Source organism: Fundulus heteroclitus, chromosome 12, assembly GCF_011125445.2.
Source record: "Fundulus heteroclitus isolate FHET01 chromosome 12, MU-UCD_Fhet_4.1, whole genome shotgun sequence".
NCBI classification, from domain to species: Eukaryota; Metazoa; Chordata; class Actinopteri; order Cyprinodontiformes; family Fundulidae; genus Fundulus; species Fundulus heteroclitus.
The window spans coordinates 12,124,442-12,152,328 of record NC_046372.1 but is presented as its reverse complement, the minus strand read 5'-3'; the positions used below and the strand labels follow the sequence as shown (position 1 = coordinate 12,152,328).

The 27,887-nt window shown below is 41.0% G+C and overlaps 2 protein-coding genes across 2 annotated transcripts; one reads left to right on the top strand and one right to left on the bottom strand.

Moving 5' to 3' along the window:
* Nucleotides 1–21: 21 nt before the first annotated feature.
* LOC105931304 (serine, glycine, tyrosine and glutamine-rich protein) lies at nucleotides 22–19,482 on the top strand. The gene is made up of 2 exons (XM_012869930.3): nucleotides 22–304; nucleotides 14,404–19,482. Exon 2 carries the CDS (start codon nucleotides 14,411–14,413, stop codon nucleotides 15,548–15,550), a length of 1,140 nt encoding a protein of 379 aa, XP_012725384.2. The 5' UTR covers nucleotides 22–304; nucleotides 14,404–14,410; the 3' UTR covers nucleotides 15,551–19,482.
* Nucleotides 19,483–21,615: 2,133 nt separating this feature from the next.
* Nucleotides 21,616–24,523, bottom strand: sprn2 (shadow of prion protein 2). Its single transcript, XM_012869985.3, has 2 exons — nucleotides 24,206–24,523; nucleotides 21,616–22,809 (listed from the first exon to the last, which is right to left on the bottom strand). The coding sequence occupies exon 2, from the start codon at nucleotides 22,794–22,796 to the stop codon at nucleotides 22,269–22,271; it is 528 nt and encodes a 175-aa protein (XP_012725439.2). The 5' UTR covers nucleotides 22,797–22,809; nucleotides 24,206–24,523; the 3' UTR covers nucleotides 21,616–22,268.
* Between the last annotated feature and the right edge of the window lie 3,364 nt (nucleotides 24,524–27,887).

The window sequence follows — 27,887 nt, the reverse complement described above, 5'->3', positions numbered from 1 at the left end:
AGCGATGTGTGATCTGCACACAAAAAAGTCTCTAAAACCATCACTGCGTTTACATGTTTTCCACCCCCATCAGCACCTCATCGACATGGGACGATGGAAAATTAGTCAGGTTAAGCCCCGCCCTCACTGCCTGAATCCACGCGACCCTTTTTTCCCTTTCTGTATCCACGCGACCTACATCTCTGGTGCGCGAGGCGTTACGTCAATGGGGAAAAGACAACGGGCTGTTATCGAGAAGGACCTGGACGCTTCTTGAACGACAAAACAAGGCGAATATAGGGCTTCCGAGACGCTGACATCCAAGGTAATATTTGGTTTTAAAGTAGCCGCACCCTTCGGGGTTAGTCCACGGGGAAAAAAATCGCAATTTGTTTCCCAAAAAACAGACAAATCTCTGCGTGGAAACGCCGACATGCACTTTACTGATAAATCTCCGGGGACTTGTTAGAGTCTATCAATTGAGTGTAAGCGCCATTTTAACCGACAACAGGCTTGTTATCACAGTCACGGTGGAAATGTTCATGTCAGAAAAAGGTCAAATAGCTGCATTTGGTCTCTGTGCATCGTTTCAGAAGAAACAACATGTTGGCTCACTGTGCCAGGAGCTGTTTCTCTTTTTGTCAGGCGCTGGAATAAGAAGACATTCTTATTGGATCCGCTGCTGGGTCCGTGAATGTTTTGGAAAATTAATTTTCTCATTAGGAGTCATAATGAAAACCAGAACAACAACAGAAACATGGGTAGCTATGTTTTTGCCTTTTTAAACTGAGAAATTACATTAGTTAAATGCAAGTATTTGGCTCTGTGTTGTAGTCACAAATGATAGAAATTAAAACGTTGACTTTCTTTTCACGTTGAAATACTAAAAACATTGAATCACTGACACGGATGACGACCTCTTTCTTTCTTTCTTTCTTTCTTTCTAATAAGAAAGTAAATAGAAGCTAATCATAACGCAGTAGCACAAAATGTAACACTAACATTTACACATAAATTTACAAACAAACGTTTAAATAAAATGCCAAAAAATAGCAAAATGCACATACCCTGTTGGCTTCAGGATTTTTCTGTTGTTGTTGTAAATTTTCAAAGAGATTTTAATGTTCAGCTTCGAGAGACATTTAACAGTAAGGTCAGCGTATATACATATTTCTGGAGTGGTCAAACCAATGTACTAATCTAATAAAGATTCAGTGAAAGCAGATTAGGATGAGGGTGATGAAAGCCATTCGTCCTCAAAGACTTGCGGCTCATCACCGAACAGGAATTGTCAAAACGCCAAAAGCTGGTCAGCAAATATAAGTTTAATGACAAATATTTTCCATGCATTATGGAGAAGAGGTATAGGTCATTTTTAACATGGCCCTTTTTCAATGAAATGTAAATAACAGCATGTTTTTTCTTCAAATCCACATTTTTAATTTTTAAAAACGTTTTATTTTCCTTCAGAAACAAAGATCTTGTTGAAAGAAAATTATGCCTAAAATATCCAAGCACAACTTTAAGGTTTAACTATAATCTATACACATATTTGCATATGTAGGGAAGTATTTTTAGCTGGAGATAGGCACCAGCACCCCTCGTGACTACGCGTGTTAGAGGATGGATGGAGAAGTATTTTTATTTTATCTTTATTTATACAGGTTGTCTCATTGAGATCCATGATCGTCTTTACAAGAGATCTGTTTGGATAAAAACAAAAGAAAACAAAAAAATGCAAAATGTACAAAGAAAAAAAAATTAAACCATTTGATTTAAATCAAATAAACTAATAAATAAGGACCTAAAAACAGGAGCAGGTTTCATAGGATGATTTCTCTATTTTTCTTAAAATAAGGGGTTTAACTGGTCTCAGAGGACAAATAATAAAAAAAAAGATACAGGAAATCAGGTGAAGTGAATAAACTGGGTCCTTACACTCTCACAACTGTAATGTACCAGACAGAGAACCCGGTAATTCAGCCGGACATTGTGCTGCGCTTAAAAGTCTTGTTATAGAAGATGTGGGAAAATGACCGGCAGAACAGGCTGATGGCGTCTGACGTGATGACGGCTGAACAGGTGAAGCAGAACAGTCCGAAAGGCTCGGCAATAAAGAACAAACTCAGAGTCAGGAGTCGATGAGAATCCAATGAGGGCAGGGCGAGCACAAGACGCTGACAGGAAGGCAGGCGATGCGCTCAGACAGTGGAATAAAGATCCAGTGAGGGCGGAGCGAGCCGTGCACACAAACACTGGGATTGTGCTGAATGGAGCAGCGCATAAAGGTGCGTTCACACCGAGCACGTTTTCGGTGACTAAGTCGCCAGTTTTTGCGTGCTTTCGCTCGCCTGACATATCGGCAGCAATTTGCATGGCGGGTGATCAGCCAGGAATACAGCAGTACAATGGCGCTATCTAATGATAATAATAATTGGTTCAGTTATACAACTCAGGCCGACCGCAGACCGCATTATCAGTTTTTCAATTCATGTTAAATGAAAACAGCTTTGTCTTCGCTGCAGTCCTTCACCCCACGTCTCAGCCACATCCAGTTCCTGATTGGTTGTCGCGACAAGACACAAAAGTTTAGATTCTTCAGCTCCAGGTACTTTGCATCCATCACAGGTGTCGTGTCGCTATGGCTTCGCTTTTAATCGGCACAGTCGGGCCTGTTGCGTCGCTAGAAACGTGTCTGTCGCTCCTGTGTTGCACCTGTACTTTAGAGATATCATGTACTCCAGCTGCTCAGACCACCACAGTCAGTGTTGTATAAAGTACTGAAATCTCGGAGTCAAATAAAAATATAAGTACCTCTCCAAAATATGACTTTGGTAAAAGTCCAAGTCACTGACTGACTGAAATGTTACTTGAGTAAAAGTCTTAAAGTATCTGAAATGTCTTGTACTTAAGTATGAAAATTACTGTAAAAATAGATGTACTCAAGTAATGTAATAAAAAGTAAAAAAGTAAAACAAAGCAAATGCAGTTTGAATGACATTTTTTAGATTTTGGTAAACTTTGAAGGTCAAATTTACTTAAAATAATATATAAACAACCAAGTGTTGGAGAAATTAAGGCCAACGTTAGACAGAAAATACAACCTTTTTGTAAGCTTTCAGTTTTCCGTCTTCAAATAAGGTCAGTGCTATGCACTATAAAATTGTACACAACCAAGTGAAGGCAAGACTTAGACCAGGGGGTGTATATTAAGAACATGGTTAAGTGATAAACCAGGCTTAGTTAACCTACAGGAAGTGGTGAACCTGCTGATAGATACACCTGCAGGCCGGCCAGCTGACAGCTTTGCCAGGGCCCGGGGCAACACAGTCTTTTTGCCCCCCCCCCCCCCCCCCCTACACCTGCCCCCACCACACACACACACACACACACACACACACACACACACACACACACACACACACACACCAAAAAAAAGTCAACTTAACTGTATAATTCATGCCCTGGAAATCTCTATTTTATACTGGATATTTTCAACTCATCTATTGAATTTAGTGCACTAGTTGATATTTTCTTCATAAGAGAACAGCAAGCACTGCAGCCAAAATATGGCCTTTTTTGACCTGCTGTATATCAGCCAGTCCCTAACAAATTTTCCCCTTCCATTGCAGGAAGTAGAATATGTTAGATACTGTGGGAATTAATTCTCTGCCCTCTGAATCTGCTGGCAGTTCATTTTCCATTGCTGAGAAAGGCTTCGTTTTTGCAATTAAACGCACAACATTCATTTGATCAGAATCAGTCATTTTTGTTGGCCATAACGCAGGATCACCGAAATTAACACTGTGATCCGTCTCTGAGCGACTATGCGATCCGATCGGGCAGTACGCCCCTCCACCTGCACTCTGTCTCCTCCTCAAACAAACGCTGCTCCCTAACCTGTTCCTGACTCCTACTCAGCAGCTTTCACCTATTTTAGTGCAGATAATATTTTGTTTCTTAACTGGGACTAGTTTCGTAGCCTAGTACTAATTGTGGTAACGGCAGTAACCCAGTATGAATCAAAACTTAGATCTCGCACTCACATGCACGCACACACACGCAATAGAAACAGCCAATTAGGAAGAGGGAAGGGGGAATTTAAGGCAGCACAACCACTGAGAGTGGAGTTAAGGTGGGTCCCCACCTTGTCAATCAAAGGCCAGGTGTGTTAGTGATTGGCTGCGTGGAGAACCAGGCCCCGCCCCCGCTGGCGCACACCAGCGTTGAAATGACACCATGGGAACGCCGAGCGCTTCAAACGGAGGCGCTCCGGGCGAACCTGTGCATGTACGCATTGTCTGGCAGAGCCGAACCGACACGCAGGAATAGTAATTTTTCAGGGGTGCTGAGCTAAGATTTAGGGGTGTTTGAGCACGCCTCTGGTGGTGATGAACAAGCCCAGCCAAGTCCCGACTCTGTCGCAGTCAATCAGTAGGCGGGGACAAAACACTTGCGTGCGTGCGTCTCTCTCTCTCTTTCTCGCTTTTTTTGTAACGAGTAACTAAATCAAACATTGAAAATGTATCGGAGTAAAAGTATGCAATTAAGTTCGTAAATAAAGCGAAGTGAAAGTAAAAGTTATCAAAAAAATTATAACGTACTCCAAAATATACTTAAGTACAGTAGTGAAGTATTTTTACTTCGTTACTATACAACACTGGCCACAGTCACGTTCAGTGTGAACGAGCCTTAAGGAGAAAACAGTCAGCCAACCCAAAAAACATAAACACAGATAAATATGACTGCAGAATTAAAAATGTTCTGGTCTGTGCATGTTTTGGTATTTAGATGTTTTTATAAGAAAACGGTTAAAAAAAAGCAGTTTTTCTTCTTTTTTTTGTGATCACAAAAGATGAGCAGGAGTTCAAATGTCACCTTATTTTTCAGTTCCTGTTTAAAATAAACAAAATATAAAAGGGAAGAATTCATACTTCAAGAACTGGGATCTGAATCTCTGACAATATATAGGAATTTTCCTTTCAAAATCCCAAGAGCGTACATTTTTTATTTGAGAGCCAGATTACTTTTATTATGCCGCTCTTACACACAACTCTACTGTGACACTGAGAAAAAGGTGTTCTCTGCTCCGGCCCAAACGCCTGCTTCCACAGCCAGATTCATGCCACACCTCTGCTCCTTCTGCTCTGGATCTCTATGGAGGACACGCTGTGAGCACAACAGACACGCCCCCCAAAATGTTCAAGAAACGAGTTCTCTTTGTCGTTTTATGAGAACAATTGTACATTAAAAAAATTTACTTGCCTAGATCTTGCATATAGCTCGGAGTCATTGATCGAGCTTGTTTGTGCTCGTGTAGAAACAGCTGAAAGCAAACATTGAAAATGCAGAGGCCATTCATGAAGCTAACAAAAGGCGCTACAACGAGCAGATCTGTCAGCTCCTTATCGGTTTTCATTTACTATAATGCTTTATTGACCAAGGATAGAGTAGAAATAAGCCACTAACTAAAGGAAATAGATACCTGTTAAATAACAGTGGAGACATTTTACTGTCTTTATTAAGGAGCCTCCTAAAAATTATGATAAATTTGGATTTTGTTGCAGGAATGCCGAATACACTGAGAAAACCTTCGAAAAACCAACCTTTAATTTGAGCACTTTTAAGTAGTGGTGAAAAAAACAATTTAAGATGAAAAAAACAAAGACAATGGCGGCACAATTGTTGGTCCCCGTGCTGTTAAAGTTTTGTGCCACCCACTTTTTGTGGAGGACAGCATTGAGTCTTCTCTTATAACATCTGAAAACGTTGGATCTTTAATAATTCCTCTTTGAGCACAATCTTGCTACATCGTCTGGACTACTTGGTTCCTTAGGATCTCTTTAGATTATTTTTCAGCGTTGTTATAGTATTCAGGTCTGGGCGCTGAGATGGTGTGCTGGTTTTGGCCGCATGCTCTGAATAATTATCCTGACGTCCGTTTTCTGCCTTTTTGGCGCCCTAGGGGAGCCGGAGGAACGTTTATGCGACTGACTTGTACAGTGTTGCTTCACTTCGTGCTCACTTTGCTCTCAGACTGCAGGTCTGCTGGTGGTTCCTAGAGTCTCTAAAAGTAGAATGGGAGGCAGATCCTTTAGTTACCAGGCTCCTCTCCTGTGGAACCAACTCCCAGTTTTGGTCCGTGAGGCAGACACCCTGTCTACTTTTAAGACTAGGCTTAAAACTTTCCTTTTTGACAAAGCTTATAGTTAGAGTGGCTCATGTTACCCTGAGCTACCTCTATACCTCTATTTTTCTTTTACTTTGCTGAGTTCTCCTACTGTTCTCCAATTTGCATTTTTTGTCGTTATTTCAACTTTTAACTTTAGGTTCTCTGTTTTTTTTCTCTTCACAGTAGGCACACCTAGTGTGATGCTCTGTTTAGCTGTGACATCATCGTCCATCCATCCATCATCGTTGAAGCAATGAGGAGGATGTCTGGCCTCCTCTTATTTCATTACTCTTAATTTGACTTCTGGGATTTTAAATCAATAACCAGGAGCAGGAAACAGAACATGTTTGTTGAACTTTATATTTCTTCTACCCATCCACTTTCTATATATAACCCTTTAATCCATGTGGGTCACTGGTGCCAATCTCCAGCAGTGATGGGTGAGAGTATAGACTCACAAAATATATTTCATGTTGTATCATATATAGATTTGTATTATAATGCTTTCTTTTTCCCCACTGCCGTTTCTATACTGATCCTACTGTTTTATGTAATATTTTCGCTACATACAGTGACATCAAATCTTGTCTCTTTAAAACATGACATTCTGCATCATCTGTAGTTTTCATATTTTTACTATTCTTGTGACTTTACCAAAATCACTTGTGCAGCACTTATTGGCAACCCCAATAATCCCTACAAAACACATTTAACTGAAACACACTGAAATTCACATTCAACATTTTTAGGTTTATCAAACTTAAAGAGTTTCTACAAACTTTTAATTACAAATCCATAACTTCTTGTTTCCCTGAGCAGTGAAGATACAAAAACAAAGAGTATAATTTCTTTTAGCCTCTGGTCACTGGGCTTGACAAAGACCCACATTCGTCTTGCCAACCTATACAGTGCTATCTGAACGCCAACAGGTTTTCTGACAGGCATCCCAAGAATAAAACTCTTCCTGTCCTACAATAACAAGTTTAAACAACAAAGTATGGTGGAGGATGTGTGACGCTGTGGGCCAGTTTCTCTTTAAGGGCTTTGGGAGCCATGTTAGTGTCTATTGTTCTGGTCTGTGCTTATTTTGGTATTTAGATGTTTTTATAAGAAAACGGTAAAAAAAAAGCAGTTTTTCTTCTTTTTTTGTGATCACAAAAGATGAGCAGGAGTTCAAATGTCACCTTTTTTCAGTTCATGTTTAAAATAAACAAAATATAAAAGGGAAAAATTCATACTTCAAGAACTGGCATCTGAATCTCTGACAATATATAGGAATTTTCCTTTCAAAATCCCAAGAGCGTACATTTTTTATTTGAGAGCCAGATTACTTTTATTATGCCGCTCTTACACACAATTCTGCTGTGACACTGAGAAAAAGGTGTTCTCTGCTCCGGCCCAAACGTCTGCTTCCACAGCCAGATTCATGCCTCCTGCTCCCACACCTGTGCTCCTTCTGCTCTGGATCTCTATGGAGGACACGCTGTGAGCACAACAGACACGCCCCCCAAAATGTTCAAGAAACGAGTTCTCGTTTGTCGTTTTATGAGAACAATTGTTCATTAAAAAAATGAACTTGCCTAGATCTGAACTTTGCATATAGCTCGGAGTCATTGATCGAGCTTGTTTGTGCTCGTGTGGAAACAGCTGAAAGCAAACATTGAAAATGCAGAGGCCATTCATGAAGCTAACAAAAGGCGCTACAACGAGCAGATCTGTCAGCTCCGTATCGGTTTTCATTTACTATAATGCTTTATTGACCAAGGATAGAGTAGAAATAAGCCACTAACTAAAGGAAATAGATACCTGTTAAATAACAGTGGAGACATTTTACTGTCTTTATTAGGGAACCTCCTAAAAATGATGATAAATTTTGATTTTATTGCAGGAATACGGAATACACTCAGAAAATTTCAAAAACAAACCTTTAATTTCAGAACTTTTAATTAGTGGTGAAAAAAACAAGTTAAGATGAAAAAAAACAACAAAGACAACGGTGGCACAATTGTTGGTCCCCGTGCTGTTAAAGTTTTGTGCCACCCGCTTTTTGTGGAGGACAGCATTGAGTCTTCTCTTATAACATTTGAAAACGTTGGAGAATATAAAGAGGGGGATCTTTAATAATTCCTCTTTGAGCACAATCTTGCTACATCATCTGGACTACTTGGTTTCTTAGGATCTCTTTAGATTATTGTTCAGCGTTGTTATAGTATTCAGGTCTGGGCACTGAGATGGTGTGCTGGTTTTGGCCGCATGCTCTGAATAATTATCCTGACAGCCGTTTTCTGCCTTTTTGCCGCCCTAGGGGAGCCGGAGGAACGTTTATGAGACTGACTTGTACAGTGTTGCTTCACTTCGTGTTCCCTTCTGTGTGAAATTGAAAAACAACTTTGGCAAACTTAACAAAAAGGTCTCTGATAATCACCTTTCTCTGGCCTCCCCCAGTTAGAAACCGTCCCCCACTCTTTGTAGCAGCATTTAGACGTAGTTTCCTTAATATTATGTATGCATTAAAATCCTTTTCGTTTTGTTTTACGAGCATCCTGACACGCAGCTGCTTATGAGGTAGAACGCTGCTGCATATATTTTGATTGATAGCCAACGCAGCTCTCTTTAACGACGACTGCAGCTCTGCCTTCTTTATTTCAGAGAGGCGCCTGTCGAATAACGTTGACTTTTCCAATTCTGACCCAGTCAAATGCAGGATTTGTGGGACAATGGGACAAGAGTAAAAAAAGGGTGGCACAGTCTTGGACAGATCGGGACATCTGGTCACATAGATATCATGTATAACTTACCCACAATGTGGCTAATAAAGATTAAACTACTCCACTCGTGCAAATTTTAAAGCAACAATTTCTTCACATCCTTACCTCTGCCCTTCTCACGCTTCTCCTCATCCTCTCTGCTTTTTTTGCGACATTGTGACCCTGACAGCTTCTGTCTCTTCACGGTGGCAGCAGGTACACAGGACAGCGTCAATTTACTCAATATGAGTAAATTGACTGGCCTCATGGGTATTAATCTAGGTTATAGCCCCATTTACATTAGCCTTGTTAAACCGATTGATGCAGAGCTCGGACCGAGCTTGGATCAGTTAACTGTGCCGAGCTTGGTTCTGACGACCGTTTACACATCATGCTAGCACGGTTCCTCGCCTCCTAGTGACGATCTGCGGTACTACTGCTCTCTAGAATTAAAGGAGGGAATCAAGCAAATAAAAATGGCGGCGCCCGTAACATTCAGGAAGTCATGCTTGGTTATAATTGTGCTATTTTGTTGTTTGCGGAGAGTCAGGCAAAGAAGGCAACCTTTGGTGAATTTACTTGGAGTCGGCTAGATTTAGCGCGGTTCTGTTGTGTCTGGCGCGGTGCAGTTCAGTTTGCGTTCCATTTACACTCGATAGTTCTCTCAGTTACTGAGCTCAGCACGGTTTCAAAAGGGTAGTGTACCTGGGGCTTATGTCTACTGACTTATTTGGAAAAACAAGTCTGTCATTATAAAATGGTTTAGGATGGTGTGTAACGGTTGCAGCGATTTGCTGTGCTAGATACAACATTCTCATCAAAGAAAAAAAACGTAATATTAAAAACATAAACAAAAACATTTCTTTCCAGCGCCTCTTCTGTGGTTCGTCGCTTTAGGCTATTGGCTATGTTGCCAGGTTATCCTGGTGTGATATATTAAATAATTATTTTTGTTCTTTGACAATGTATTTTGGGAAAAACTAGTTAGTTTTAAACTAAGAGCAACATGTGTGCTCGTGCCTGTTATGTTGCTCACATAAAACTAAGAACAACATGTGTTATTTTGCTATAACTTGTTTTAACTTGTGGTGGGAACCTATGACAATGTGTTGTGGGAAAGACTGATTCTGTGTTCCTTATTTTGCTTATATTTGCTGTATTCTGAGTTTGCAATATTATTTTGCTTCACACACTGCTGAGATGCTGGGAACGGTTTTTGTTTTGGAAACCTGTTTTGGAAACGGGATGAACAGCTCACATGGGAGAGAGAACTGGCCACCCTCGCTACCATCTGATACTTTGTTTATGGGTATAAAAAGAAGGGAACCGCCCTCATTCGTTGAAGTCTTCCGTGGGTTTTGGACGCCCGGCCGCGTGGATTGTGCTCTTATCGGACTGACCGACTTTCCAGTTCTGTGCCAGGGTAAGGGATGGAACATCACGCTTGTCTGAAAGCAATGTTGCTTTAAGTGCATGCTACTTTGCGTGTGTGAAGAGCTTGCTGTTTTGTGTTGCTGTATTTTGTGGGGGATAATAAATATGGGCACTATTATTCTAACAGAAACAGTGTTTGTTTTATTTTGTGTCTTGCCGATCTCTTCCGAATCTGAATAATGATGTGTCCCTGGTCTGACACGCCTGAGTCAAACAATCAGTTAATTAGCAGGACTCTGAAGAACCTGACTGCATACTGAGGAGCTAATTGTGCTATTTGATTCAGGTGTGTGGGGCCAGGGAAACCTCAAAAAGTTTCAAGACACCGGCTCTCGAGGACTGGAGTTGGACACCCCTGCCATAGACACTAACATGGCTCCCAAAGCCCTTAAAGAGAAACTGGCCCACAGCGTCACACATCCTCCACCATACTTTGTTGTTTAATTTAAACTTGTTATTGTAGGACAGAAAGAGCTTTTTTTTTTTTCTTGGGATGCCTGTCAGACAACTTTCGCATTTTTGCCGTTCAGATAGCACTGTACAGGTTGGCAAGACGAATGTGGGTCTTTGTCAAGCCCAGTGACCAGAGGCTAAAAGAAATTATACTCTTTGTTTTTGTATCTTCACTGCTCAGGGAAACAAGAAGTTATGGATTTGTAATTAAAAGTTTGTAGAAACTCTTTAAGTTTGATAAACCTAAAAATGTTGAATGTGAATTTCAGTGTGTTTCAGTTAAATGTGTTTTGTAGGGATTATTGGGGTTGCCAATAAGTGCTGCACAAGTGATTTTGGTTAAGTCACAAGAATAGTAAAAATATGAAAACTCTACAGATGATGCAGAATGTCATGTTTTAAAGAGACAAGATTTGATGTTTATGTAGCGAAAATATTACATAAAACAGTAGGATCAGTATAGAAACGGCAGTGGGGAAAAAGAAAGCATTATAATACAAATCTATATATGATACAACATGAAATATATTTTGTGAGTCTATACTCTCACCCATCACTGCTGGAGATTGGCACCAGTGACCCACATGGATTTAAGGGTTATATATAGAAAGTGGATGGGTAGAAGAAATATAAAGTTCAACAAACATGTTCTGTTTCCTGCTCCTGGTTATTGATATAAAATCCCAGAAGTCAAATTAAGAGTAATGAAATAAGAGGAGGCCAGACATCCTCCTCATTGCTTCAACGATGATGGATGGACGGAGGATGATGTCACAGTTAAATAGAGCATCACACTAGGTGTGCCTACTGTGAAGAGAAAAAAAACAGAGAACCTAAAGTTAAAAGTTGAAATAACGACAAAAAATGCAAATTGGAGAACAGTAGGAGAACTCAGCAGAGTGAGAGAAAAAGACCCTGATGTCCTGCAGCAGTCTAAGCCTATAGCAGCATAACTATAGAGGTAGCTCAGGGCAGTGGCGGCTGGTGCTAAAAAAACTGAGGGGGGCGCACACAAACAAACAAATGAAAAACAAACAAAGCAAATCTTAAAAAATAGCACTATTTGAACATGAATTTTGCCCTCCTTTCCTTCTGCCCAGCAAATTTCTCAATTATATTCTTGTTAAAGTCAGTCATCTCTGTGACTAGTCTTTTCTCCATTGACAACATGGCCAATGCATTCAGCCTGTCCTGAGTCAATGAGTTTCTCAGAAAAGTCTTGATTCTTTTCAGAGTTAAAAAGCACCTTTCAGCTTTCAGCTGTGGTCATGGGTGTGGTGAGGAGGATCTTCAAGAGCGGGACAGTTTCTGAAAAGACTTCTTCTAGATTGTTTTCCTGATTTTAATAACATTTGCTGCCATTTTTTAAGGCTGTGTTATGAAATGTGTTACAGCATTTTTGTGGGACAAGATTATACAAAATTCAGTAACCAAATGTTTTATTCCCCATTACCCATAAACTTCAGTACAACTTAAATAATAAAATATCTTGCTGACAAACATTACATCAACATACCTACACAGCATAGACACAACTAAAGGTATTTCTAACTACAAAGCACATCTTCCTAATATATTAAATAACATTACTATAAACCAGTGTAACAGTGATTTTCCACAACAACTCACCTCTGCAGCAATCCTTTCATGGTCTTCTACAATGAGTGTCCGACGCTTCTTCACTGGCTGACTACTACCTACACTGCTTTTTCCAACCATGGAGTGGAGAGATCACTTGCCTGCTGCTGAATTTGTAAATTAAGACGATCCGGTCCAAGCTCCTTATTCCTGTTTTTTTTCTTCAAGTGAACGCTTTGTAAAAGCATTTTTTTGTAAAGACAAAACAGAATTTTCTCTCATTTTGAAACTACTCAACTTTGCAAGCATAACCGTGAATCAACCTAACGAACTGCAGCTGAGCTGAGTCGAATCGGGGATTGTCCAATCACACAATGTTTTTAAAAAAATTAGCCAGTACTGACACTCTACCAGTAATGACGCAACAGAATAGGTGTGTCCGGGACGCAGAGCAGTGCGCCCCTATGCAAAAGCCTAGATAACCAATTAAAAGTCAGCCTCAGATCACGTGCTTGCCCAAGTTGCGGCGCCTACATTCACTCCCATTAGACCGGCGACCCGCACATAGGAAAGGAGGAAGTGTGCACAATGTGAGCAATTAAATAGAATTATGTATTTACTATTTTAATAAATTCTAACATGTCTATTGGACACACAGTATGAATAAATACATTTCTAAGTACTTTGCAGTTCAGAAATCATTTATTATCTAAACGATTTAAAGGGGACGGCGCCCGAGCGCCCCCTACTGGCCAGCCGCCACTGGCTCAGGGTAACATGAGCCACTCTAACTATAAGCTTTGTCAAAAAGGAAAGTTTTAAGCCTAGTCTTAAAAGTAGACAGGGTGTCTGCCTCACGGACCAAAACTGGGAGTTGGTTCCACAGGAGAGGAGCCTGATAGCTAAAGGATCTGCCTCCCATTCTACTTTTAGAGACTCTAGGAACCACCAGCAGACCTGCTGTCTGAGAGCAAAGTGCTCTATTAGGAACATGCGGGGTAATCAGAGCTCTGATATATGATGGAGCTTGATTATTAAGGGCTTTATACGTTAGAAAAAGAATTTGTAATTCTATTCTTGATTTAACAGGAAGCCTAAATAGAAGAAATATTATCTCTTTTTTAATGTTATTGGTTTAATGTTATTTTGAATCATATAAAAACATTTTTTTTTTCAAAAACAGTACAAAGTTACTCTTCTGTCAAAATATAGAAACCTACAAGCCTTAAGCTTTAGCCTTAATCTTTAGCATCTTATATTGCAGTTTTGTCCGGTGTCGGGTCCGTGATTTCACTTTCAGTACCAGCGGCAGTAGCTTTGTTATTTAAAAGGGGTTCCAATGTTGGTTGTCTCTGATGTTTCTCCCAGCGTCTCTCAAGGCCGTGGAGTTTAGATGCTTTATGGATAAAAAATAGGGCAACGTCCGCCTGTTAGCTCCTTTATCGATGTTGTTGGTACAAGTGACTCTTCTTCTTCAAGTCTTCTGGAGAGAAGTGTTGAGAGCAGAAATGCGATTGAACTTGACTTTGTAAAGTGCCTTGAGATGACATGTTTCATGAATTGGCGCTATATAAATAAAATTGAATTGAATTGAAATGTGGGTCCTTCAGAAATAGTCTTCTTGTAACAGCTTTCTCCCATTGCGCTTTTCTTTTTCTTCGTGAGGGAAGCGATGAAGACTAAATTCACCATTTCACCATTTCTCACCGTATGGCATTTTCTCAATTTATACCAGTGAAGCTCAATACAATAAAAAAAAACAACTTGGATCGCTCAGGCGGTTCCAGTACAGTAGGACCTGACCGCGTCCGTTAACCCAGCATGCATTGCACATGTGAAAAATATAAAAAAGGATATGATTTTTAAAGTACATATGAGTTTTTACATATCACAAGCAGCAATTTTTAAGTTAATAGGAAAATTACAACATATTTAGCCCAACATCTAATCATGGATCCCTTTAACTGACATACGAGGTTGAACTAACTTTCTATCCAAATAATCTTTTGTGTTTTTTCCTTTGCATTTCCTTTTCAACAGTGTGAAGATGCAGCTTAAGTCATCTCTACTTGGCCTGTTGCTTCTTTTGTTTCACTTCCCTTTCCTGTTGGCCAAAAGAGGAGGAGGAGGAGGAGGAGGAGGAGGTGGAAGGGGCCGGGGAGGGAAAAAGTGGTCTACATCCAGCCGAGGTGGCACTAACAGCAACACGGGATACAAAAATAATCAGGGCTCCGCTTCTCAGGCTGGAAATCCGAATCAGCCTGGACAAGCACCCGGAGGGGGGGCTTGGTATCCAGGTGGTTACCCCAGGCAGCAGGCTGGAGGCTACTATCCAGGAGTGCAGTCGCCGTATGGAGCAGGAGGTAATAGAGGGTACCCGGGTGGATACATCAATGTCAACCCAAATAACAAGATTCTGAGCCCAGGCTACGGTGGTAGCTTTGGTTATGGAGGATATGGCTCACGGGGCGGCTCTCCCTTTGCCCAGTCGGTCCAGAGAATGGGTAGATTTCCCGATAGGAAGTCCACAGGGTTCGGCCGCAGAGCAGCGATTGCAGCGGGCGGCGGCGCTGTGGTGGGAATGGCTCTGGGCTTCGGGTTGGGAAGGTTCCCCCGGCCCTATTTTCAGTTCCGCAACCCCCAAGAGGAGTATTACTACAACAACTACATGTACAGCAAATATGGTACCCGCTCCACTGACGCCAATGACTACAGTAGAGACTATCGCTACCGTACGCCCCCAGAGAGATACGGCGACTACATGGACTCCTGCATGTGGAGGACCGACCTCCTGTCCACGGAGAAACCGGAGGCCAACAATGAACCAGCCGCCAGCCCCTGGAACGACACCACCGCGGACACAGGCGGCAACGCGACAAGGACCAACAGCAGCGGCGGCGCGGGAAGCCCAGCTTCCCCCACACCTTTAAGCCCGTCTTCACAGGGCCTCAGCAGCACCGGAGAGGACGACACCGTCAGCATCGTGGAGATTGGCTATCCGGCGCTGATCGAGCAGGTGAAGGCCAGGAAATGCTTGGAGCTTTTCTTGGTTTACTCTGAGAAATACTTAGTGAGACAAACTGGAGGCGCTCAAGGGCTGACGTTGTCCCTGCAGGGGCTTTTATCTGTCGCCTTCGGTACAGCAGTGATGGTAATTAATAGCAACATGATAATGTTCCTGCACTGATACCTTTAAAAAAAAAAAAAAAAAAAAACTTTAAATTGATTTGGAATCTGCGATCCCCCCGAAAAACTGGAAAAATAGAAGAATTGAAGCTTCTTTTAAGGGGTTTTCCTTCTTTTTAACAGAGTAGCCGTGGACCAGTGTGAGGTTCCCATGGTATAGCACAATTATTTAAAATGAAAATGTATTTAAATCAAAATGAAAAAGCAGCAGTTATTCCTACTGCTGCTAAAGTAATTGCATTATTAGTCATAATAATGTTACCAGGTGAATATATTTATTGCAATTTCTCATGCAGGATAATTAACCTTTTTGCTGTTCTTCTTAAAGAGTAACACGAGCTCATGTTAGCCCTTTAATTGCTCAGGCTATCTGCTCTCGTAGCCACTCTGCAGCTCGCTGATTCACAGAGACGCCACTCAGAGCTTGCTAGCTGAAATAAGCCTGCTGGGTGGGGGATCCTTTTGTTTCCATGCCATGGCGGTCCATGATCTCAGGACCAAGCAGCCAAACTTGTCTTTCTGTTGTAGTAGCCTTCTTTCAGCCAGCTGCTGTTACTCTACGCTTCATACAGCCAGAGGAAACTGGTGAGCCGAGCTCTTTCCCTGACATCAGACTTTAAACCATACGAACGGTATACTGGGCTTTTATTTAACTTTGGTATGTTTGTCTATTAGAAACAAAGTCTAAGTTTTCACTAAGGGGCACTAAAGTGAAACGTCAACCTTAGTCATTCTCCAATTTTAGTTATTTCTGTTTCTCTTGATCTCCCCCCACCCTAGACAACTGGAACTGGATGCTTTTATGTTTTTCAACAGAAACTGGTTGGTTGCCTTACTAACATGGGTACTTGGGTTGTTTAAAGCAAAGGCTGAATATGCAGATATCCACAACAAAATTGCTCAGGTGTTTTTTTTTAAAGTGTCAGAGATTCCAGTCACACTCCGACAAAGATAATAAATCAACACAACGCTGCATTTATCCCAATATAATGCAGTTCTGCAAATCCACATTAGGCCATGGACAGAAATCTGGGCCCATCAGTACAATGTGCGCATCTAGCTTCGGAATATCACGATATAAAGTTGTGATAAATTGTATATTTGTGACTGAAGCTGGTGCAGCTTTGGAAGATCGAATACAAACCATCTTCTGGAGGCATAAAGCTATAGCCTGTGCCTGTTGAGTTACAAATAGAGACATTGGCACAGTGTTTGCACCTCACACTTAGCGTCAAATCAAACCGGTTATTAGCATTCCACAGCATCACAAACCTGAATAATTAATACGTTTCTTCTCCACCGCTGGAGATCTTTCTCATTACATGAAATGTGCTGCAGCAGTCAAACAATGCACTGCTTAGGAAAACGAGCCCAATAATGGTTTCACCACAAAGCCGCAGCATAAAAAGCGGCCTCTGAAATCCATTTAGGTTGTAATGTGTTTAGTGGTTGGGGCGCCGCCTGACTGCTGCTTCCTGACTAAAGTTATGCAGAGCATCCAAGAGTTGCCTCTGCTTTCCGTCTCAGGTTACACCATTGATTTAAAAGCAGGAAGGGATTTAGTAAAACGACGACATTATTATTATTATCATTAAAACTAAACCACGTCTAACCGACCAACTGTCATCTGCTGGCATTTATTTGATTTAAATTCCTGTAATAATGATGTCAGACATACTTTGGACCTTTCCCAAACACTTGCAGACTCTTTGTGTCTTTCCTTGCTTTGTTGCTAACTTCGTCCTCCGTCTGCAGCCGCCTGTGGCTGCCTAAGTGCTCTTAAGCCCTTTAGGTACCATATCTGAGCCCGACCCAATAGAACGTGTCTTACATTATCAGCTTTTGTGCACTACGGTGTGTTTTTGCATGCCGTAGATGTTTCTCTCCAACGCCCACAGAGGTTTTTTTTGCCAGTTTTATTCACATCACAGCACATTTAAGATGTATCTTTAATCTAAAACATTTAGCTTGGCCATTATGCAGTTTTTAGCTTAATGTTTATTACATTTTAAGGTTTTATACATTATAAGGAAGCAAATGTAACAATCAGAAGCAAACATGTTTTTTTTTTTTTTTTTCCATCGGGTGATTGTTCCTTTTTTTTTTTTTTTCTTTAAGGTTTGAGTTTTACATCTGAAAGTGAATAAAAAATAAAAAGCCCTCCACGTTTCAGTGCCACTGCTGGTAAAAGTGATTAGAAAGCCTTGAACTAAATTAATCTTTGATTGCAGCATCAGCAGCATCTCTCCATCCATCTTTGCTGGGGTCCCGCTCACCTTCGTAGGGTCACTGGGGTCCTGCAGTCGTTGGACAATAATCCTCTATAATCTTTCAGGAAAATTTTTTTAATAGAATCCTACCTTTTCATTTTAGCACGTTTACTAATTTTGGTAAAAAAAAAAAAAAAAGACGTTTAAGGAATATTTTAATAATTTCTTAGATGCTGAATTTCTTGCTGTCCATGTTCTCATGTTGAAAATAGTTCTCGGTGCCGTGTAGTCGACATGCCTCCCAGGCCCTCTGGAGGACAACCCGGTCATATTGGACAAGGAGCATGAGCCGCTTGTCCTCTTGTTCTTTGGAGTCATGCGAAACACATGTTTTGTAGTTTTAAAAGCTAAATCTTAAGTCTCCTCTGACCAGAGCACCCAAAGGTTACGGTTTCTTGATTATTTTTTTCCCCCCCAAAGTGTGATCCTGCTGTTGCTATAAAAGATGCCGATATTTGAGTCTTTTTAATGTCTTTATCTGACCTAACAGTGCGTGTGGACGGCTCTGTGTCACGTAGCAAATAATAGCTCAAAAAGGAGAATAAGTACAGTACACCACCGCTTTAAAATCAATATGTTCTCTACAAATATTTTTTTGTTTATTTCTGCATCATCCACAATTGTTAGGCTTAAGCCCCCTAAGAAAAGTTTTTGTGGGAAAAAAAAGACTGAACTTGTATCTATTTGTGCTGCTCCCGTTATTTACCCATGATGCCTTTCTCATGACGTAATTGATATGTGTACTTTGTTGTTTTATATTGATATATTTTATATTTGTTGGTTTTTGATTTATTTATATCAGGGCAAAGTCACCAACCCGTCCACCATTTTGAGAGTTGTCGTCCTTCCCATGACTCCTGGCGCCTTTTATAACACAGGATTTCCTCCTGATCATGTCAGAAATGTCTTTATCATTGAGCTTTTCTTTTAATAATGTGACATATTATCACCTATACAGATCTCGTGTCCAGTGTGGCAAAGGAAACCTGTAATTGCTGGTTTGTTGGGCTTTTTATTCAAGTATGTTTGTCCTCCTTGCAGATTTCTTTAAAACATGGCTACTGAAACTGAGGATGTTTTGTAAGCGTTTATTCACTGACAGGTAAAACGCCTTCATATCGGTCCGACCTAACAGTTTGTTTAAAGAAACTTTATAAGAATGTATCCTAAGCTCACAGGTTTTGAAGGTAAATCTACATTTATCTACATTAACAAACATATATGCTGTTTTTGATCTCATGGATAGAGTTTGAGTATTCATGAATACAGCCATGAATGCTCAATAACATCTTGAGTCATGAATACAGACCAAAAGATTGTGCCATATATAGACATTTCAGATTTGTGCTGGTTTGGTTAGCAGCACCTTTCCAATTTGGGTTTTAAACACATAGTTTGGTAAATATCTTTTTTGTCAATGCTACAATACAATGTAGTTAAAACTGTTTAGTTATATAAGGCTAAACTGGGAATTGGGCTCTAAAGGGGCTAAATCCAGACTTTCTGAAACACATCAGTCCGTATACTGCCAGCCACTAGAGGGCAGTGTGGCAAAGAAACTGAAAAAAATACCTTTGTGTTTTTTCTTACTGTGATAAACGTTCCGCTGAACACTGTCTCATCCTCACTGTTTTTCTTCTCTAATAAACATATTAACTTTATAGCCCAGTGATACTCTGATTTATTTTCTGCATGTCGACAATTTGTCTTTGATTCCTCGATTTGCAAATAAAAAGAAAATGTAAGATGGAGGTTTGAATAATGTCTCTACGACTTAAGCTGAATTAACTTTGGTTGGTAAGATTTTTGCTGATCAAATGTAAATCACAAGAATGGAAAACAAATACATTCAGAAGTTCTTAAAACACAAAATGTGATTTCTAGAATACACCTCTGTACATTAGTGTATCAAAAAAAATTCTCTCTCTCTCTCACTCTCATTCACTCACACCCCTCAGACTCCTGAGCAGGGTGGGTGGCTCTCCATTTCTCAAGCTCAGGTCCTCTACCAGCGCATGGGAGCTTGAGGGTTATTCTTAGTATCTTAGCTGTTGCTAAGATTTACCCTTCTGGAATGAGATGTCTGATGTTTCTCCAGGAATCTGTTGGAGCCATTTCTCCTGAGTGCTCCGATGACAACGGGCACTACTGTGGTCTTCACCTTCCAGGCTCTTTCTAGTTCTTCCCAGAACCCTTGGTGTTTCTCATTTTCCTGGTGTTTCCATCACTCAGGATGGCCACATTGATCACAACGGCTGTCCTCGGCTGGATGTCTGGATGGTTGGCCATTACCATGTTGTCTGTTTGTACCTGGAGGTCTCACAGGATCTTAGCTCTGTCATTCTCCACCACCTTGGGAGGTGACTCTCATTTTGACCTGGGGGTCTCTAGTTGGTATTCTGAACAGATGTTTCTGTATGCTATATCAGCCACTTGGTTATGGTGTTCCATGTATTCCTTCCCTGCTAGTATCTTACACCCTGCTGTGAGATGCTGGATGGTTTCTGGGGCCTCTTTGCATAGTCTGCACCTGGTATGGTAGATCTTGGTCTCTATTGCATATGCTCACATGGGGCATATGTATATATATATGTAGATAATGGCCTTATAAGAGGGCTGTGCAGTGGGTAGTGCTGTTGCCTTGCAGCAAGAAGGTCCTGGGTTCGAGTCCTACCCTTGCCCTGGGTCTTTCTGCATGGAGTTTGCATGCATGTTGTCTTTGGGTACTCCAGCTTCCTATTGCTCCTTCTAACCACTGCTCATATGCCTACATGTAGTTGTGTAAGTTAGTAAATAGTAAATTACATTACAGAAATCCCCTTGATTATGTCTGATGTTTTTGACCGGAGTACCGCACAGGTAAGGGGGGGGGGCTTTGAGGTATAGTGCCCAGGGGCACCACATTGTCTTCATACGGGCCTGTGGGTGGTCATGCAGCAAGAATGTCCTGGGTTCAAGTCCTACCCTTGCCCTTGGTCTTTCTGCGTGGAGTTTGCATGTTCTCCCTGTGCATGCATGGGTTCTCTCCTGGTACTCCAGCTTCCTCTCACTGTCCAAAAACATGACTGTTAGGTTAATTGGCCTCTCTAAATTCTCCTTAGGTGTGAGTGTGTGCGTGAATGGTTGTTTGTCCTGTCTGTCTCTGTGTTGCCCTGCGATAGACTGGTGACCTGTCCAGGATGTACCTTGCCTCTTGTCCATTGACAGCTGTAGACAGGCATCTTGTGACCCCAGTAGGGTTAAGTGTGTTAGAAAATAGATGGATGGGTCTTATAAGATCATCCAGTGTTGGTCCTTGGGCAAGACCATTAAGGCTAACTGCTTACCTCATATACATGATGAGAGCGCATAAACAGAGAGGCATGCTGGCTCAGGCAACGTCCGGTGAAACCAGGTCTGTGTCGTGTTGAGGAACCAGGACACTTTAATGACACATGGGCTACTGGAACATGAAGGCAATGGATTTGAGAAGACAATAAGGCACTATTGGATATATAAATATATATATATATATTTAGAGACTTCTTGCATTGGTGGCCTTTACTCAGAGCGATTGCCAATTGCCAGAGAGGAGGGTGGGCGGGTGGGGAATTGAACACTGGACTGCTGCATAACAAATTAAGTAAAATGAGTAATAGATTGATTAACAGGATAAGACTAAACGCCTCCATATGTGGGGTCCCTGCTCTGCCTCAACACCACCACAGTTTAAATATTTGTATGTAAGACTTATTGGAGTTAAAAAAAAAAAACACAGATTTTTACTATTTAGTGAATTAAGGACAAAGAGGCAACGTTTTCTTTGATTTTTTAATTAATTTTACACAGTGAAACAAGAAAATACATTTAGACAAACTTATATAGAAATTATTGTGTACATATACAGAAACCTACAAAATGGCATAAAATACAGTACCTGTTAAAAAGTAGGACACCGCAGCATTCAAAAAGAGTTAAATTATTATTTAGTATGTACTATAAGTGAATAAAACCTTCTTTATACAAGCCGAATACTCAAAAATATGAACCTTTTATGTAGATTAATCAACTGCGACTTATAACAAAATAATTTCATTTGGGACATACATTAAACGATGATATCAAGGGTGTAGCTGCTCTAAATCCTCTCCTGTCATGATGTTTTGAGGTAGGCTTAACCTGAGCACGTCTGCGGTCACATTCAAGGAGAAATATGAATAAACTGTTCATAAAATCAAATGGGCTTGGGATAGTTTGCTCTGAAGAGGGTTTTCCTCTCATCCCTGGGAATGAGTGACGATGTCTGGCTTCGTGTTGTTGAATGAACATCAGTGCAGAGCCAGGAGCGCTGATTGATGATGACGGTGATGATGATGATAGTGATACGAGATCTTCATCAGAAAGGTGACGGGCTGGAGATGACTTTAAAATGCTCCCTTTCATTAGGTGGGGGGTGGGGGGTCTCCAGCTCTACATGACGGCCATCCAGTTTCCCATCAGCAGGGACGTTATGAAGCCAATCACGACAACGATGCTGTTGTAGATGGGCCCACTGGACGCTGCAGTGAAGTACTCCATGTCTCCAGAGCCCTCAGGCTCGTAGCCGGGCCTCGGACGGTAGCCGCCTCCGAAGTGAGGGGAACCGTACCCTGGTCCATATCCTCCATATCCTCCATAGCCCCCATAACCTCCGTACCCTCCATATCCTCCATAGCCGTATCCATACCCGGGGCGGCTCAGGGCAGACCCGATCATCGCTCCTCCTATTGCTCCTGCAGCCGCTGCTCCGGCCACTTTCCCCGCACTGGGGCCGCTCCTCTGTACCTGGACAGGCGCGGGTCTGTAGGACTGACCGCCCCAGCCGCGGCTGTAGCCTCCCCCTACACCTCGGCCGAAGCCCCCTCCTCCACGGCCCCGGCGGGCCTCACAGCTGGGCAGCAGCGTGCAAAGGAGCAGGAGACCGAGGGCCATGGCGACGGGGGTCTTCTGCAGGTTCATTTTGGTCCTTGAGCTGCGTGAATAACAGCAAAGAAGGACAGCTGAAAAATCTTTTTTCCCCCAAACAACCCATCAAAAGTCCTCCCAAATAAACACTAACATCCTGCATTAAATTTAAATCTGTAGCATTTCTTTTATTTGAATGTTCTGTAATGACAGATTTGATAGTGCTGTGACAGAGGCTTTGACTACACATTCACTTTGCAGCCTCTCTGCTACACATAATTGTTTCAGATCATCAAACAAACCTGACTAACTTCACTAAATACAAAAAGTCAATTTTGAAAAAACAGAAGTGACTGTGTGCTGAAAGGCAGAGCCACAAATCACATATTTAAAACTAGCACACTTTGACGGAGACGAGAAAATAGAATAACCTTCATTAGTATTACAATAAAACATCAACTCTCTTATTATTAAATAACATTATGCATATAGGACTGTGTGGCAACTTGTTACACAACCAGCCTAATAATGCGTGTTCTGTGCAGCTTTAATCCGTCCGTATCTTTATTTATGCCAGCGTTACATTAGAAGCACTAAAGAAGACAGCTTTTAATCCCGCTTTGAAAGACGCGTCTTACATAAGCAGCGCAGCACCAGATGACAACAGAGCTAACGTGAGATCAGACCACTTTCATAATCTCCATGTCCTTTTAATTAGGTTCTGGTGGATTAGGTCTGTGAACGCGGCCCGTCGGACCAGTAAACAGGTCTGAGGCGTCGCTTTAGGTTTTAGTTTATTTAGATTTAATCCACAAATCAAAGGATGCACTCAGAATTTAATTTCACTGCTACAAAATGGATAATATGGTCATACGTTAATGTAATTTTTACCTGTTAGGTTAATTAAATAACAAATAAAAGTCATTTAGGGTAAAAATAACTTGTAATTAAACTACTTAATAGTTTGACACTAGCACTACTGTATAAAACATTAAAAACTTGTTCTCTGTAAAGTTTTGACAGTTTTCGTTTCTCTGCCCCACTTTAACAGAAAAATATTTGCCTTTTTAACTTATTTTTTTACACACTTGATCCAGTTTTATCTCAGTTAACAAAGTAAACGTGTCTTTTACTTTTAACTGTACGACCGGTGACAAGCGGCAGCTTTTGTTTTGCTTTCAACTCGCTTTAATCTGTCTTCTTATGATGCGTTTGAGCTATTAATACTCCTGGTCAGTCACTCCGACAATAATCCAGAGACTCTCTCAGATTAAAGCTACTGCAACACAGACGGACAAAGGAGACACATTTAATTGTTTTTGCTTTGAAGAGATATCCTTTATCCAACAGTGGTAGATAAAATGAAAATATAAGACATTATAACACAGAAAGGTTACTTTAACTATTTGCATAACGGCTGAGATGGAGAAGGTAATTGGGTTGGTCTAAATATTGAGTCTCACCTGTTGATGGTGGTAAACAGAGTTCAGATGAAGCTGCTTGTTCCTGTGGGGTTTGAACAGCTGCTGACGCTCCTCTGACCGGCTGATGGAAAGTCTGAATAATGGCCAGCCTGTTATCCTCCAAACAATCCCCGTCAGGTGGACTGGCTTCGCTGACGCTCATTGGCCGGGCGAGCAATAAGCTGCAGGACCGACGACATCTCACTTAAATACCTGCGGGAGTAACTGAGGCGCTGTTTGTTTCTAATTTGGTCTAAATTAATAAACCTCTTAGAGAAGAAACTAGAACGAGTCCCAAGCTCTCCTGAAGCTTCCACGGGGACTTGTTATTTTTTTCCTGCCCTGATAAATGATGTAAGGATACTTTAATTCAACCCTTACTGTTGTACTCTGTCATCTCTATTAATTGCACTTCACTGTTTCAGATCATTACACACATTTCGTTACGACACACAGATGGCCTGAGTAAAAAACAAAGTAGTAAAACCATGACTACATTTAACGAGAGAAAAACGCTACCCAACCCTCTGTGAAGAGTTTCCCGCCCCTCCTTGTTAAATCGTCAAAGTCTGCATTACACTGCTTTATTACACTTGGCTAAATATGGCGACTGTTTTCAGAGAAGAAGTGAGAATCGCTGAAAATAAAAAATAAAATCAGTTCATCCCCTCCAAAAAAATTTGCAAACTGTACAGTTGCTTTAAAAAAAAAAGCCAGACATACAAAAACTTTTCTGTTATAAATCTACAAACTTTACACATTTAGTTTATGACTGAGCAGGTAAAAAAATATTTAATTATTTTGTGATTTTTGAATAAAAAAAAAAATTTTTTTTGTGGGCCTGGTGCATTTCAACATGGTGTTTTTGGCCCATGTGGCAAAAGGTTTGGACATCACTGGCCTAAAGGAGCTCAGGGAGAATCACATCTGCTCTCATATTGAGACATTCGGATGAGAAATGAAGTCATTAACATCCAGCAGTCTGGAAAGGGATGCAAAAACCCTAAAACTTTGAGATTCCAGTCAAGCAAAGTGAGCGCTATTATCCACAACAGGAGAAAACTGCGCTCATGAACGACTCTTCCAGGAGGTCCCAAAGGAACCCAGAACATCTAAAGCGCCGCAGGTCTCGCCTGCTTCAGTTCAGGTCCGTGTTGACGCAACAATAGGGACGAGAGAGCGGGCAGAAGCTGGATCCACGAGGGAGTTCCCAGGACCAAAGGACCACAAGAACCTGCCTCATCTTTGCTAAAAAAAATTATCTTGATAGAGATAAAGTAGAAGACGGTGGTGGTAGAGCAACGGTCTGAGTCTGCTTTGCTGCTTCATGAACTGAACATCCTAAAGGAGCATCGCATGTCCGGCCATCACTTCCTACTTTAAGCTCAAACACACTTGGATTACGCAGCAGAACAAAAGACACAAATCCACATCTGGATGAGTGAAAAAAAACAAGCCTCGCCTCGTCATCAGGACTTAAATCCAGCTGAGGCTGCGGTGTGACCTTAAGTAGGCTATTAATGCTTAAAACCTTCCAATGTGTCTGAGGGAAACCAATCGTGCAAAAGTGAGTTGGACAAATAATCTCCAGAGAAACACAAACGCCTGATGCTACTGATGCTACCGCCAAGGGTTTCATAACCACTTATTAGGTTTAGAGGTCGATCCACATGGAGTCATGTTGGCTCGAACAGCTTTTTTCACGTAATAAATGAATAACATTTTGTTTTTACTCCGGTTATCTTTATCTCGTTATAAAACGTCTTAGATCTAAAACCTGTAAGTGTAACAAGAAGAAAACACCTTTTCACTGCAGATTAAACGATTTTATAATTGTCAACCTGAATAAAACAGAGGCAACAATTACACAATATGTACAAATTTTCCAAAGACAGCTTTTTATTAAATAATCACTATATGAAAAAAAAAAAAGAAAGTCATTCATGAAAGGGATAGCAAGAGTTCGGCACATTTAAAAACCCTTTGAAAGTCAACTTGACGTTTTGAAAAAGACGAAGGAAAGCAGGCAGGTGTTAGAAGATGCCAACGAGATAAACACGCGTGTTTTCAGTCACTCAGAAGCTGTCATCACCACTTGGCTTTTTTTTTTTTTTGGTCAGATTTTTATCGTAATACAAAAAATACGAGTCCCAGCTGTGTCAACGGGAGAAAGGTAACAGTCTGATATAAAGCAACAAAACAAGCAGGCCGTTAAACATTTACCACAAAATAAAACGCAAATAGCCAGCCTGCATCGGTTTGAAGGAACAAAAAAAAAAAAAAAAAAAAAAAAATCACTAATTAACACGATTATTCCCATTTGTTAAGTTCCTGCAAAGTGTAAATCCAACGAGCGAGACGGTCAGAAGACGGAGAATTACATAAAACCAGAGAAACCACGCGTCACCTTCCCACTTTGAAACAGACAAGTTCAGCGTGTTAGTGAGCTTTATCAAGCCAGAAATGCTTTTGGACACGAGAGTCGTTCGTTTCTTCTGGTTTGCAGCCTCGTCAGCTGCTGGCTGTAGTTACACTATTACTGCGCTCTGCTAAAGTATTCACACCCCTCGCCCGTCTCTACAGGTATGTTACAACTATCACAAGCTTTAATGTATGTCGCAGGGATTTTATCTGACAGAGAGCAACACAAAACAGTGAATCGTAAAGTGGAAGACAGACTTGGTTTTAAAAAGAAAACGCTTCACAAATAACAATCCTTCGTCGCTCTGGTGCCTCTAATTAAAACCCAGGCTCAGCAGATAGAGTCAACCTGGGTGTAACCTCGACAGGAGGATTATTAGTTATGCTTCACTAAAAAGTGGTGAGACCAAAAGCCGTAAGAAGTCCTATTTCCAGCAGGCTAATACTGGAGGAAAACCTTTTAGAGGCTGCAGGAGGCCTGAGGCACGGTAGGAGGTTCACCTTCCAGCAGGAGAACGGCTATAAACATAGAGCCAGAGCCACAGCGCAGTGGTTTAGATGAATCCATGTGCTAGACTTAGACTGACCCGGTCTACATCTAAATCCCACTGAGAGTCTGAGGAAAGACTTGAAAACTGATGTTCATCAACGTTCTCCATTCAGTCTGACTGAGCTTGATGTATTTAATACAATGAATGGACTACAAAGTTTCAGTCTATAGTCCCCCCCCCCCCCCCATGACTTATAGCTGTGATTTGTTGCAAGACATGATTCTGCAGCATATTGCCTCAGAGCGTCCGAACACAAACAATAATATTCAGATTTATTCAGATCAATATTTCCCTTCCACTTTAAAACAATTAACAACTTTATGTTCTATCTTTATGTTCTCTATCACATAAAATCCCAAAGGGTGTGAATACTTATATGGCATACAAACAAAACATTAAACTTACAAAAGACGAAAAATTAACAAAATTAGAAAATGCAGTTATTTTTTTATCTGCTCATAAAATAAGGTTTTAACATTCAGTTTATTGATCTGCAGAGACACCAACAGCATAATCTGAGCCTTCAGATCCATCAGCTGCAATGAACCAAGGACAATAAATATAAATTCAGTTTCCAGATTCCCACAGTTGCTGATCAGGGAGGAATAGGTTTAAAATCATGTGCTTACAGTCTGGTCAGTGTACTTAAAAATTGTGGCTGGCTCTTTTGTTCCTTTTTAAAATATTTGATTTGTAAGCATTTTGTGCTT

What these genes read in the sequence shown, in the direction of transcription:
- LOC105931304 (XM_012869930.3), top strand. Translation starts at nt 14,411, where the DNA reads ATGCAGCTTAAGTCATCTCTACTTGGCCTGTTGCTTCTTTTGTTTCAC.
- sprn2 (XM_012869985.3), bottom strand. Translation starts at nt 22,796, where the DNA reads ATGAACCTGCAGAAGACCCCCGTCGCCATGGCCCTCGGTCTCCTGCTC.